The 15,000-nt window shown below is 41.2% G+C and overlaps 1 protein-coding gene across 1 annotated transcript in view; it reads right to left on the bottom strand.

The window, feature by feature from the left end:
- Positions 1-442: 442 nt before the first annotated feature.
- Positions 443-15,000, bottom strand: part of LOC310771835 (electron transfer flavoprotein subunit alpha, mitochondrial-like) — a 14,618-nt gene continuing 60 nt past the window's right edge. The window contains exons 1-12 of the mRNA XM_083664349.1: positions 14,978-15,000; positions 13,772-13,921; positions 13,391-13,472; positions 12,960-13,042; positions 12,591-12,690; positions 12,239-12,349; positions 11,841-11,942; positions 11,413-11,481; positions 11,228-11,310; positions 4,866-4,931; positions 4,322-4,402; positions 443-940 (exon numbers count right to left, since the gene is read on the bottom strand). The exon at positions 14,978-15,000 is cut by the window's right edge and continues 60 nt beyond it. Coding sequence (XP_083520475.1) covers positions 905-940; positions 4,322-4,402; positions 4,866-4,931; positions 11,228-11,310; positions 11,413-11,481; positions 11,841-11,942; positions 12,239-12,349; positions 12,591-12,690; positions 12,960-13,042; positions 13,391-13,472; positions 13,772-13,921; positions 14,978-15,000 — 986 coding nt within the window. The 3' untranslated portion in view covers positions 443-904. The remainder of the gene's footprint in view (positions 941-4,321; positions 4,403-4,865; positions 4,932-11,227; positions 11,311-11,412; positions 11,482-11,840; positions 11,943-12,238; positions 12,350-12,590; positions 12,691-12,959; positions 13,043-13,390; positions 13,473-13,771; positions 13,922-14,977) is intronic.

Here is a 15,000-nt window from a genome sequence, read left to right on the forward strand (position 1 = left end):
CAGAAGGTTTTTGTCCAGGTGCCATGGATGGAGTCTGACCAAACCCAGCTGAGTCGGTGTTTACAGAGTCTTTGCAAACTACAGGACAGCATGCCCCATAGACACCTAGATAATATTAAAAACTGGCATCTACCTGCACATGATAGATTTCATATCATTCAGGTCTAAAATATTTTCATGACTTTGTTTGAAAGCTGTGTAAATATTTCAGGATGGGTTTGATCATCACATCACAGCCAAAATGTAGTGAGGGATTTACAGTGGAGCTATTATAAATTGTCACTCAGAAAGAAAAGTATTATCGCATGAACCTTCAAGAGTTGCCTCGCAATATTGCAAACTAATCTTGTTCATGTTCATGTCAACAGGCATTTTGTATAATGATAATGAGAAGACAGAATTGCAGAAGGAATCCAATAAAGGGGAAACATGGCAAAATAAGAACACTCGTCATTACTTGTCGATTTAATACACGCCATAAGTTTTCCCAGAGTATCTGAGATGAAACAGACAGCCTCTAGGTCTGCATTAAATACTACATTAGAGAGTCACAGACAAGTTAAGCATTCCCAAAAATGACCTTTACTGTGCCAGAAAGTTAAATAAAATTACAAAATATGTTCTACTATAGACGAAGTACAATATCCCCCTAGCAAAGCTGAGTACAGTAAAACCATATTCAAGGACATTGAGTATATAAAAACTGACATTGATTTGTAGACTGAGAAAGTTCTTCTGTTGCCAGCCAGAGAGAAGACTGATATAAAGTATGCACCCAGACATGCATAGCTTCGGAAATGTGTTAAGGCAGAGGTGTTGGAGGTCAGGTCCCCGTGGCCGCGGTCTGAATTCTGAGGTTGGAGTTGTGGGCTGGAAGCTGGGATGGTGAGAGCTTTGTTCCTCCTCACTTGTTCAATGCTTCAGTCATCTCAGGAACGGCCTGAAGAGGAGACGGTAGACAGACTTAATATTACCCAGCATAGGACGTCTGGGTAGTGTTGAGGTAAAAGCACTTGCCTACCACCGCAGAGACCCGGGTTCAATTGCCGGCAGCAGTACTTCCGGCTTGGTCAGACCTTCCTACAGACACAATAGACCCTTCTCACGGGGGCCATTTTGTGTCGAAAAGGCAGGGTAAACACAGGTGCAAGCAAAACACTAATGAGGGTTTCCAACTTCCATGATTGGAATTTGGAAACCCTCATTAGTGTTTTGCTCGCACCTGTGTTTACCCTGCCTTTTCGACACAAAATGGCCGTCGTGAAAAGGGTCTATTGGCCGTGTCTGTGGGTGGGAAGCCGGTGGTGTATGAGTCAGGGTGCCTTTTTTTGGGGGGGGGGGGGACTGGGGAAATAGCATGATCCTCCCACGTGCTACGTCCTGCCGGTGAAACTCCTCACTGTCAGGTGAAAAAAGCGGCTGGCGACAGCACATGTATGGGAGGAAGCAAGCATGTGGTGGTCTACGGCTCTCCCCAGATCAGCAGAGGGGGTGGAGCAATGACCAGGACAGCGGGGGGATTGGCCAAGTACGATTAGAGAGAAAATGGAAGAAAAATCTGAAAAACAAAATAGCCAGCATTTTTCCTTGACATGGAAAGCCTCGGTAAGGTGCAGCTGTTGAGGTGTTGGACCTTGTTTACCTAGTAAGATATTACAGAAATCATCCAGCAAACATTTCACACAGGCACTGTGGCATATATCTTGTGTGCGCACGCGTGTAAACTTGTCAGCAACTCAAGACCATGTGAAACACATGGAAATCCATTTTCAAGGCATAAAATCTCAAGTTTAGCAAATAAAAGTTGTATTTTATTGGATAGTGTTAACACGTTAATTGCCAAGAACGAGTTGAGTCGTCAAACACAATCCAGCTGTTCACTGCCAACGACGAGTTGAGTCGTCAAAAAAATTATTATTTTTTTTTTGACCGTGGGATGTGCATCTAACCCTTTTACATCTCTTATATAATTATTGGAGCCACCGAACGTTTACAACCCATTCCACCGACCCACTAAGTGGCAACAGTGCTCTCCTGACTAGAGGAAGGCAAGCATTTTTTTAACTTGTCACGCCATTCTCACCCCAGCCATTCTCATGAAAATGGATGGGGGAAAACGCTCTCGTTTTCGCGCTGATTGCTGGCGATGCGGGATTGCAAATTTACATAATACATTACAGGTGGAACACACTTTGAAACACGCAGCATAAATATGACCAGAATCGCAAAAGCTTCTCTCAACCAAAACTCCAAGAAGCGAGCGAGTCCATGCCGACTTCCTCAAACAGCGGCCGTGCAGACAGGCACAGGACAGCAGCAAAGCACTCAGACTGGTGACAAGCTTGTGACGGCCGCTGCAGCCAAGAAGAACGCCCACGGAGGGAGGAGTTGAAGCAACTCTCCCTCTCGCTCTCTCCCTCTCTCTCTCTCTCTCTCCCTCCCTCCCTCTCTCTCTCTCTCTCTCTCTCTCTCTCTCTCTCTCTCTCTCTCTCTCTCTCTCTCTCTCTCTCTCTCTCTCTCTCTCTCTCTCTCTCTCTCTCTCTCTCTCCCTCTCCCACTAGGATTAAACCTAGTGCGTCTCCCTCCCGAGAGGGAGGGAGAGAGAGAGAGAGGGAGGGAGAGCGAGAGGGAGGGAGAGAGAGAGAGAGAGAGAGAGAGAGGGAGGGAGAGCGAGAGGAAGGGAGAGAGAGAGAGAGAGAGAGAGAGCTAGAGAGGGAGAGAGAGAGAGAGCCAAAAATGAATGGTTAAAGTGACTGTTCTATCAATTTCACAAAAAGCCGTTTATCTCTGAATATTTTTTCTGACTCTAAAACCATGCTGTATTCAACTGCTAATGCTTACATAACTACTAACTCTACAAACTAACTCTTTTAGACAGAGAAAGTACACATTCTATTAGTACTTTTGAGATATTGTATGTTCACAAACTCCAAGCAGAAAATAATCCTCGGCTCTTGTAAAATGAGCCACAATCCTCAAAAAACGGCTTGGCAGAAGCTACCTACAGCAAGAAAAAAACGGCTGGCAGTCAATGTGTTAAGAGTGTGTTTTCCAATCCTGAAAATGCACATGCTTTTGTAATTGCTACACTGTAGTGAGTTAACCATTTGTTTACTAGACCTAAATGCAGGCACTGTGGAAATGTCTATGTAAAATACAACGTATTGCAATGAAATTCTGCATCACTCATTGCTGCATCCACTTAATATATTTGCAGGTTTTACAAATGGGGAGTTGTTCAGCAGCAGCTGTCATTTTAAGCATCCCCAGTATATTCCACGTTAAGATTTATGGGCTTATTATACATACAGTCATGCACAAACAGACTGTCATCTGAGATTTATCTAGACAACAGCAGGCGTACAAACATTCATCATGGTGTCTGCAGGGTTGCTAAACGCAGAGCAAGGTTTTACTAGGGATGCATTTGTCCCATGAACAAATGCATTGATTATGACGGTTGCGTGGCCCTTAAGGGGACACGTTCCAATACCTTTTATGTGGTAAATTTGAGTACAAAACTGTTTGAACGGCTTCCCTTCCGAGCCAAACGACGACAAACTAAATCGTCAGCCACCAACGGAGGTAGTCCCGGGTATCAATTTTCCATTGGAGAAAAAGGAGAAAGCCCATCCATTTTAATCGGTTATCTGAGGAGTGATCACATGTAAGGTGATCTCACCCAGTAGGTCACAACTCAACTGCCACTAGCTATTATTACTCATCACTTCTGCGGAGTTTAGCGGGACACCTGGGCTGCTCATGCACTACTGAGGGGGCTAAATAAAACATGACCAAGCGCACACGCATGAAAATATGAGCTACTAGCCTTTCAGCCGCAGCACTGGACTGCAGTGTTTGTTGTGCCAACCTCCTGGCTTGCTATGCTCAAGTACCAGCGAGACACAAGAAAGCAACTAAGCGTGTAAAGGGGGTGGCGAGAAGAGGCCGAATATAAACCTATTTAATAGTTACCTAGGTAACTATTAAACACCTTTTATAGCTTGTGGGAGGCCTCTGTGCCTCTCGCTTAATGGCAAGCCACAACTCACCTCATTAATTCAACAAATCAATAATTCATCAGTTGCACATTTCCATTAGGTGGAATAATGCATCGTGCAAAATTTATCAGCGAGATGGCAAATGTTATATTCTGATTGTCAGTCTGGACACCTGCCTATCGAAACATGCGGTGTCTGTCCAGGTAGTTGGTGATTTGCAGCGATGAGTAGTGTAGCGTTTTGGCCTCACTGCTTGGTTGTTTCCTACGGTAACGCCATCTTGACATGACTCCAGAAATATCAGTCAAAGACTCGCTCACCTTGAAAAGATCAGCTACCAAGCCATAGTCAGCCACCTGGAAAATGGGAGCCTCTGGATCCTTGTTGATGGCAACAATAGTCTGAATAAAAAAGCACATGTTTAGAATAACATGCACAAAACAGAAATCAATCAACTCCTTACACATACATTTGCTGCACTTAATCAAATTAATTGTTTAATTGTCTATGTTTTCCACTAGTGTGTGTGCAGGTAGGCTTGACTGTTACTGGGTACGTTTGAGAAAAAGCTGAAATATATATTCATTCTCTTGCCCAGAAATTGCTCAGGTTAGAAGAGGCGCATATCTGTTGAATACTGAAATTAACGTACGTCCTGTGGTATTGATTTCTCTGTAGAAACAAATGTTTTGCAAAATTTGCCCACAGACCAGACTCTGAAATCTAGGCCTACCTGCAATTTAGTCAAAAATGTATGTGAGGTTAAAAGTGTCATACCCTTGTTGGTAAAAGTAGTAAATATCAGACAAATTCACAGAAAAACAATGTGTGGTGGTGGGCGGCATGTTGCCCAAGTGACTGTACCTTGCTGTCTTTCATTCCAGCCAGATGTTGAATAGCTCCAGAGATACCAACAGCAATGTACAACTCCTGTGAACAGAACATGAGCAGGACAACCATGTACAAGTAAGTGTTAGTTGCTTGTAGACATGAAGCGCAGTTTCAAGCCTTTAGAGAATTACACCTCAAAATCTACGGCAAGCACACAGCTGGCCAATGGCATGATAACTAAGAATGTGTGATCTATCAGCTGGCCAATGGCATGATAGCTAAGAATGTGTGATCTATCAGCTGGCCAATGGCATGGTAGCTAAGAATGTGTGATCTATCAGCTGGCCAATGGCATGATAGCTAAGAATGTGTGCTCTATGCGAGGGGAAGGAGGGTGCTGGCTGATGTGTGGCAGAGATCAGTGCTGTCATTGGCTCTTAATGCACTGCCATATGAATATTTCAGGGATTATTCAATGTTGCTGCTGGAGTCTCAAAGAGCAGAGCATTAATTTGTGAACATAAAACTATGCAGTCTAAAAACGAAGTGCATCAAACACTACTGTATTCCACTGGCTAGGCAAAGACAATTGAATCTGCATCTACTAGAAAGCAATGTAGGACATTTAAAAAAATATTTTGGGGGCAACTTTTGCCCCACTGTCTAGAAAATTGGGGCATTTACTAAATTTGGCGGGCACTTAAAAAAGTGGTGCATTAAGGTTCAGGGTTGCCACTGGTCTGGAAAGTACTTGAAAGTACCTGGCTTTATAAAGAGGTCCTTCAAAGTGCTTGAATTTAGCCTACCGGAATCTCCGAGTTTGAGCCTTGCCCTTGTGCACTCCGTAATCTCGCGTATGATACAATTTGTATGTCATATAGCACTGGACCAAGCTTGATACATGTTATTCCTATCTACAGTGTCACTCTCTGCATAGGCTACAAGTATATAGCGATTTGCTGATTGCTGAGCTAGCTGTCACTGGCTGTTGTGCTCTCTCATAGGCGTTCTTAGCTCAAATATGCGGCTGGTCGCCTAGGTAACCTGTGGTGGATATACATTTTTCTTTTAATCTCTTTTTTCCACGGCTTTATTGCTTGAAAAGTCCTTGAAATGAATCACTACAAAACAGTGGCAACCCTGAAGTCGCTAATGTGTAGTGTGAACATCAGCGCTGTTTGTGTCTGTTCTTCATTGTCTGTTTCTGGAAAACAGCTTGCAGGTGCGGAGTGTGTGCTAGAGATGGAAAAATGGAAATTAAATTAATTGAATGTAAATAAAATGATCAAAATCTTTGGGGCAATTTTTGCCCCTCGATCATAGTTTTTATGGGCATCCTTTGCTTTTGCCCCCGACTAATTTCCTACCCTGCTAGAAAGAGCAACATATTCGTAAATGATTGTCCAAACTCATACACATAGTTCCTGCACATTTTCAATTGAAAAATAAATCATACTTTTTCCAGACCATTTGTTTTGAAGATTTTGTCTGGTGTTGTTAAATATGATTTATGCAGATAGGTATTATTATTATTATGACCCCCTCGGATATGAGATGTTTTTTTTTCTAATGAATAAATTTGTATCAATCTTGCCCCTGCTAACTAGGTCATCACTGTAGAGACGAACATTGTTCTTCACAGCGACAAATATCAGAATACGGTATGTGAGATGATTGGCAGGGTTCCTACACGCTTTCCATTTTACAATTCCATTATTTTTCCAGGCAGATCCTATGTTCTTGACTGGATTTGATTTTGGTGGGTATTTGATATACTGTAATAATGCATGCTGACACTGGCTGGGTAATAAGACCAAACTGTGGACTCAAACCACACTGAACTACACCATTCCTCCCCCCCACCCCAAAATTCCCAAGACCTGGAAAAAATCAAATGCATTTTTAATACTTTTCCAGACTTTCAGGACCTGTGTAGGAACCCTGCACAGGATGGTCCTATCACAATATATTTCTGCAGTTCACACACTGTCGCTCAGGTGTGGATGCACACTTCTTTACATGCAGCCTATTGTTCAGTGACACCAAGAGGCCAGAATTTGACAGTCGCGCTCCTATGCTGCCAAGCTGTTCCCTAAAAGTGATACTCCCCTGAAAAACTGCTCAGGTATAACCTCTGACAGCTTTGATTACACTGAACAATTCAGAGACTAACCATCTGTAAACATCACAGAGACTTAAGTGTTACTGAACACTTGTTCCTTTGATAGCACTAAATTCACTAACAACAAATTACACTTAAATCGGTAATAGAGGAGACAGAATTAATCTTTGTGGGCTACCGCGGCGTTTTATTCTTCTTATTCCCTGTAGGCTCCTTAAGTGGAGCATAGGGACGCAACCACGCGATGCCAACGGCCTCCGGGCGATCTTCCTCATACAGAGGAAGACTGCGATTGCGGTTTCTGTAGCAAGTGGGTTTTTACAGCCCCACATCCCCCAATAACCCTAACATACATGTCTTTGATGGTGGGAGTTAACAGGAGTACCCAGAGGAAAACACACAAACACGACGAGAACATGCAAACTCCACACAGAAAAGACCTGGGAGGGACCGGGGTTCGAACCCACGGCCTTCAAGTTAAAATTTTAATACACAAAGACAAAAAAAAGTTACCGGTAACACTTTATAATAACTGCACAATATTAAGCATTACTTAAGTAATAGTAAATACTTATTCATCATTTATAAAGCATTGTTCATACATTACTAAGCAATCCATAAACAGTTATAAAGGTTTTATTGCTGATTAATAAGCTATTCTATAATGTATTTAACAATTGTATTTAATCTTATTTATAAATGCTTTGTAAGGCATAGTTCTCATTTTAGCTGAGGTGACACAAAATACTTACTACTAACTACCTACCTTAATTACAAGGGGCGTGTCTATGGGTGGCCACCCCTGAAATCTGATTAGCCAGCCAAAAAAACCTGCGGCCGACATTACTGTATTTCAAATTCAGAGGCTGTAGTGGGCTCATTTTTAAAGCTAGAGTGAAGAGCATAGTGTCATATGAAACTAGACGAAGGTATCAAGTTAGGCTAAATTTTGGCAAGGGAAAAACTGGCATGGCCCTTTTCAAAGGGGTCCCTTGACCTCTCACCTCGAATCTGAATGAGAATGGGTTCTGTACGACTCTCCCCTTCACAGATAAGGTAACATTTTTCAAAGCATTGGCTTAATTACAAAATTTATGTAAATGCATACCTGCCAAGGCTTTGAAAAATGCTACCTTATCTGTAACGGGGAGACTCGTGGGTACGCATCTAACCCAATAACCCATTCTCATTCAGATATCTCGGGGTGAGAGGTCAGGGGAACACTCTGAAAATGGCCATGCCAGTTTTTCCCTCGCCTAAATTTAGCCTAAATTTGGAGCATTAATTAGCCCCCTTGCACACAAGCTAGCATGCATGACATGGCTGATACCTATGGATGCCTTCGGTCTTCCAGTTTCATATGATATCAGGCTCTTCACTCTAACTTTAAAAATGAGCCCGCTACAGCCTCTGAAAGACAGTAATGTCGGCCACGGACGCCCTCAGGATTTTGGGGTCATCAATCAGATTTCAGGGGGTAGTCACCCCCTAGACACGCCCCATCTAATTAAGGTACCTGGTAGTTGTTAGTTAAGCAAAATAAGGATTATCTATGCCTTACAAAGCATTTATAAATTAAATACAATTGTTAAATACATTCTAGATTAGTTTATTATTCAGGAATAAAACATTTATAAATGTGTTTATGAATTACTTAATAATGCTTAGTATGAACTAATGCTTTCTTTGAACAATGCTTTATAAATGACGAATAAAGTATTTACTCATGCTTATTATAAAGTGTTACCAAGTTTCCCTCCTAAAAAAGGAAAAGACGTGTCTACACCACTCCCCTACCTAGTAGCAACACTTTGATCTCAGAGCCCGAGAGTTGCGTTCAGGCGCGTCACTCCTCCTGCGCTCCTCTGCCTGTCTCCAAACTTCCCTGAACCGGCAGCTCAGACACTTTTCATCACACAAGCTTCACCTCGCTCTTCTTTGGACAGCGGCTCAACCGTTAGTGGGTAACTATCGCCGTAACCGGTGTTATATTCAGGTTCCTCACAGAAGGAAATATGATGCGCAAGAATAGAGCGGAGTTGCCCACGGGGCTGAGGAGGCATCGCGGACAACGCACGCTTCAGGCACCTTGGGGGTGCTTAATACTGAGAGGAAATGAATGAGTAGGCATTCTAATTGGCATGTCACTATAGACTGGAAGGGCGATGTCTTGGAATATTGACTTTCATGATGCAATTAGTTGTGAAAGCCTGGTAAATGGAGCGGTACACAGTACTATGCGTGCGTAATGCACATGGTTACTCTTTCTTTCATTGAGCTCGTTCTGCTCAGCATGGCCATTTCATAAACAGACTAGATTCTTTAGTATGAAACCTTAAGTTAACTGAGTTAATTGAAGCTCAAAGAGTGTCTATAAAACTTGTGCAGCCTTGTTACTGATCGTTATTTTGCAGTTAAGACTCAACAGGCCGACGATATGTTTTTGGCGCACTGAAACACATGACAGATAACAACCAACATGATAGACAGGATACTGTTTTTCATTTTTGCACAAATTGAGCAATATACCTGCATGTAGTATAGCGTAGGGCTGTGCGATTTTGCCTAAAACTAAAATTGACGATTTTTTCTCTCAAAACTCGATTTTCGATTTCGATTTCGATTTATTATACTATTATACTTCTCTAAACATGTGTTGCCCTGCAGAGCTCTTTTTCCCCCTTTTTTCCATAATTGACAATTTACGCTTTTACTCTGAAGGTAGAACAACTCAACTTCCTGTTTTAGCTTGCCGCTGCTATGCTTAACTTCCTGGCTGTTGCTTGCTAACTTGACACTGGTGGATTTGCGTGTTCCTCCGTGAGATAATTATATTAGTGTCTAAGCGACCACCCGTGCTCGGAGTTATATCTGTACTAGAATAACACAAAGTCACAACAGGAATGCGTGGAACTGCGATAGCAGTTAGGGGGAAATTCAGACACACAGGGACAGGTGAGTCAGCTGAGGCTGATAACTTACAGCCATGAATACAGCCAATCTATCAGTACTCGGTAGCCTCACGTGTTGTTTTGTTATTATGTGAACTGTAAAGGCAACGTTTCATCGTCCGGTGATAACGTCTGTGTTCGTGTGCGTGCGTGAGTGTGTTGTGGCAATCGTTATCTTGTAGGCTACAGCCCGCAGTGCAACAAGCTGCGCTCAGTGCTCACTCTGTGCTTTTTGGTCGGAGGTGTTGAAATAAGTCCATTGCGCTGCTGTCTTTAGCCAGTATCACAGCCTCTAGAGAGACTTTACAGCAGGGAGAATGGACAAGTAGCAGCATGCAAACATGAGAGAGAGCCGCCCCGCGTAACGTACTTACCCTAGTTAAAGTGAAAATTTAATTAAAAAAAAAAAAAAAAAATTAAAAAAAAAAAAAAAAAAAAAAAAACGATTTTACGATTTTCATTTTTTTAACATCGTCCTAACTAATTAATTCGATTACGATTCAAAATCGATTAATCGCACAGCCCTAGTATAGCGCTTGTAATAAATACAAACTGTCGCAGTTGGAAACCGTCAAAGGAGGGCAAACAGTCAATTCTGTAAATGCCCCACCCAAAATTACTTTGGCCCATCCAAAATTGAATTCCTGGCACCGTGGCTGTTTGTGGGTACTTTGTATGTGAATAGTATTGTGTACTACATTGTAATGAATAATACAATATTTTCAGATGGCAGGGGAGAAAAAAAAACACATATACGATACAAATTACATTTCATTCACTCAGCCAATTTCAGCAAGCTTGTCAAAATGTTGGGGAAATCCAATTTAGACAGGCTGGCCTGGTCTGAGGCTCTGAGCAGTCTGCTCTAATGGATCAGCTAAATCATTTAGGGCGCTAAATGTGCCATCAAGTACATTTCATGGGGCCTAATGTGTGGATAATCACAGCTGGGCTATCCCAGCTGAATCAGATAATGGTACATTAACCTTTTTAAAAGGGTAAAGGGGCCATCCTGATCATACTGAATTTCGGGAACGCTGTATAAAGGAGAAGTAACAGGCATTTGTCAAAAGTAACTGGTATTTGCGATTTGCACACTTTTAAAACAGACTGATGTTCTGATGAAGGTTCTGCTCCATATCAAAAATGCAAATGGGAGTCCAGAATTGTTGCACTTCAGCATATTTAGTGTGCAACTATTCACTTTCCCATGTGATAAGAGCTGGAAAATGTGTGTTATTAATTTTCTTAATTGATGTGGATAATTTGATGTGGCACCATACTGTATGTTCAGTAGCCACCTGAGAAGAGGAATAACTTACTGGTGCTACAATCTTGCCCGTCTGTCCAACCTGCATATCGTTAGGCACATATCCAGCATCCACTGCAGCTCTGGATGCACCGACTGAAAATAGAACACTATATCATTTAAAACCCACTTAAGTAAAAGCAATCAGACAGATAATGCGTGATACAAAATAACATTCTCATGTTACCACCATCTCACCTGCGGCATTCATTTTGTCAGCAAGGTCGTAAAGCAGCTTGAAGTTGTCTCCACTCTTCAAGCCCCTTCCTGTGAAAGAAAACACAGAAAATCTAATTTTGAGATAACAACAAATTAATTTGATCCCAAATGCTGCTGAATTTTCTTGAAAACCCAAACTGATTTTCTAGCATACAGAGTAAGCTGGCCAAGCTAATTTAGATTGTTTTTATGGTACCTGCCTACAAGACTGCAATATTTTGTTCAGTCCACCATACAATGTGGGGAGTTAGGGAGTGCATCGACGACAAGACAAATCTCTAGAATACGGGGAACCATTTTAAATCTTCCAGGCCAACCCACCAGAGGGGTCTGAATGACTCTTTGGAAAACATTGCTCTGACCATATTAGTAATGCTAAAGGAAAAATGAAATTAATGACTTCGTACCTCCTGACACCACAACCTTGGCGCTGGTCAGCTCCGGACGGTCATTCTTGGTCAGGCTCTGTTCCAGCCACTCAGATACCCCAATGGGTGAGGATGCAGCCACTGCAATCAACAAATTAGAGGATCAACCGATGACTATTAATCATATCATTGTACTAAAAAGAAGGAAACATCTATTAGAAATTATGATTAAAAAAAATACCAAAGATGAGCTTTGTAGATGTACAGTAGGTTATTTTTTTATGAAGAAAACTTCTAGGTGTTGATCTAATAATAGCACTTTAACACAGAATTGTAAAACAATATAGTAAATGATGTAAAACAATGAATGTCACAAACAGTCCAGGCTTATCTTATCTATAGCATATCTGTATGGTTAATTCTGTTGGCTACTATACCGTCTTCTGTTGCGGCACTTCCTCCCTCTACTGCTGCTGGCTCAAACGATGTCCCTCTAACTGTGACCATCTTGATGCTCTCATTACATTTCACTGTGCTAAGAGCATTCCCTATGTAATACAAACAACAACAACAACAACAACAAAACATTATTAAGAAAAGCTATTTAAAAACTCTTTCAAGAAAACTCATTGGTAATCAAAGTCAGAGCTACGTGATCATTTAAAGCTGTCACAAATTCTGATAAAATGATCCATATTTCTTTAAAGTTTCTTCGGACACATTTCAATACTAGTCAAGAATGAAAATGAAATGAAAAATGCATTATTATAATACAATGACAGTGGTTACCAGCATATATGGTTCTGACAAACGTGTCTGGAGACTTGATCTCAATAATATCTGAAATTAGGGCAACGTCCAACTTGGCAGCCACTCTGGGGAGCAGGTTCTGTCAAACAAAATGGTGAATAAGTATGGAAATGTAAATATGCACAGATCAGTAGTAAAGTGTTTACATCAAGGGAAAGTCAGTATATAGTGTAATTTTGTTGTCGTCATCTGTAACTTCACAGATGCGCTTATGTGAGGAAAGTGAGATATTAGAGATTAAATACATGTCAGTGAAAGATACATCATAGATTCAGCCAAAATATCACTAATACATTCAAAAAAACAAAAACAAAAATCATATAGGCAATGCTCTTGCCCATGTCTTACCTTCCCAAAGGCAGATGCACCAGCAAGGATGTGGGTGAAGTTGAATTGCTGTTGGGTTGCCAAGATAAGTGGAGTCAACTCCTCTACAGAAAAAAAGAGGGCATATTTATTTTCCACTCAAACAATGGGAGAGGCCAGCTCATGATTGGAGGTTGCTAGTTCAAACCCCAGAACACCTATTTAAAAAAAGCAGATACTGTTTAGATGTCCTTGAGCAAGCCACTCAGCCCCCAATTGCTCAGAAGCTTCTCACCGGCCAGCAGTAGAAGACTGCGGTTGTATTGTTTCCAGGCGTCAATGTGTGTGACTGAGTGTGGATATGAAGCATAGTCTTGCTGAAAAAGAATGTGCATGCTCAGTATACCCCCCCCCCCCCCCCCTATTTTCATAAAACATATTCTACGTTATCCAACAGGTTTCAAGCTACATACCTGGGAGAGAACCTTTGTAAGAATCATGTTGGGCCACCAGAACTTTATTCACACCTTGTACTTTAGCGATTTCCTCTGCAATCTGAGAAAAAAAGAAATCTGGATGAATCCAGTTTACTACACTGGCACTCTTTCAGAGTCTGTGTATCTCCATGTACACATTTAAAACACACTCCAATACATTTTGTTGTTGTCCTTCTTTTATGTTGTCACTTATCTATGACTTAAAGTTACATGGTGTTTGTCTTAATATCTGTCTGTATTTGATGCAATAAAAGCAAGAAAAAACACTCACACGCATGGAATCTATAATAGCCTAGATCTAAATTATCACAAGTTTCATTGGATTTCAAGCAAGTCAGCCCGAAAAGCATCACCTACCTTTGAGCAGTCTGTTCCAGCGACCAGACAAGACACCTCTCCGCCCAGCTTACTGGCTGCTGTGATGGCACTGAGTGTAATAGGTGTCAGCTTGTCATTACTGTGCTCTGCTACCACCAAGGTACTTTGAAACCTTTGGATGAGACCAGTCTGTTGGGGAGGGGGGGGGGGATTTTGTCAATATCTCAGAATTATAACCCTTTAATAATAAATCAATCAAAGATCTGCTTGGCAACATTGTTTGTTGTATAAGATGTCTCTACAAAGGTTATATGTGATTGTATTTAAAGAAAACAATACTTTGCTTTCATCACATAATAATTGTTTAAATGTATAAATTGTATTAGGATTACGGATCTTGTGCTGAGTATTACACACTGGTTCTAGAGGATTCTGCTCTTACAGTGTTGTGTATTTAAACTTGAATACAGTCTATATTCCTTATGCATGTATTGGGAAGTGTATCCTGAAGTTGGAAGTCAAATATTCTACAAACAGGCTTAAAAACTGCCAAGTGCAAGTCCCTACTATATGTATATATATATATATATACCCTGCTTATGCAACCTCTTAAAACAGGAGCATCAGCGCTGTCAAGTTAAAACAGGATAGTACCAGCCGTTATCTGTAAAGTTACAGGTCTCAGCCTGAATCAATATCAGTCTTTAAAGGTCATTCAGACGATCTTAATGAATGAATGAAAAAGTACGGTTAGTTAACGCAAGGTAACTATTAAATTCTTACATTATTGTCTAGCTACTGGCAGAATTCTCGCCAGAAATCAACTGTTTTCTCACGACACCAATGACAATTTTCATTTTAACTGTTAACTGTTGTTTACGAGGTTTCATCAACACTTGCTAACATCACCAGCTCAGCATTAGCGTTAGCTCTAGGGCTAAAGCTAAAGTTTCGTTATTTTATACATAACCGACCTTAGGTCTTTGAGTCATGATTCTGTAAAGCCAATGACAGAAATAACTAACCAAAGCTCTGAACTCAGACATATTCCCAAATGCAGCACGACTAGCATGTAGCATGGCTTGCTAACTAGCTGCTGCTAGCGTTAGTTAGCCAACAAGCTGCAGAGGCATGTTGAGGAATAGGTAGCAAGCTAACGAACGTATTTCACATATTACTTTATTAATATTAAGAACGATAATATGTGCCGCTAACGTTGTCATCCCATAACTGTCATACTCTTACCAACTGTCTCAAACTTGTTTTGT

This window comes from Poromitra crassiceps (genome assembly GCF_964638095.1).
Source record: "Poromitra crassiceps genome assembly, contig: HAP1_SCAFFOLD_1343, whole genome shotgun sequence".
Classification (NCBI taxonomy): domain Eukaryota; kingdom Metazoa; phylum Chordata; class Actinopteri; order Beryciformes; family Melamphaidae; genus Poromitra; species Poromitra crassiceps.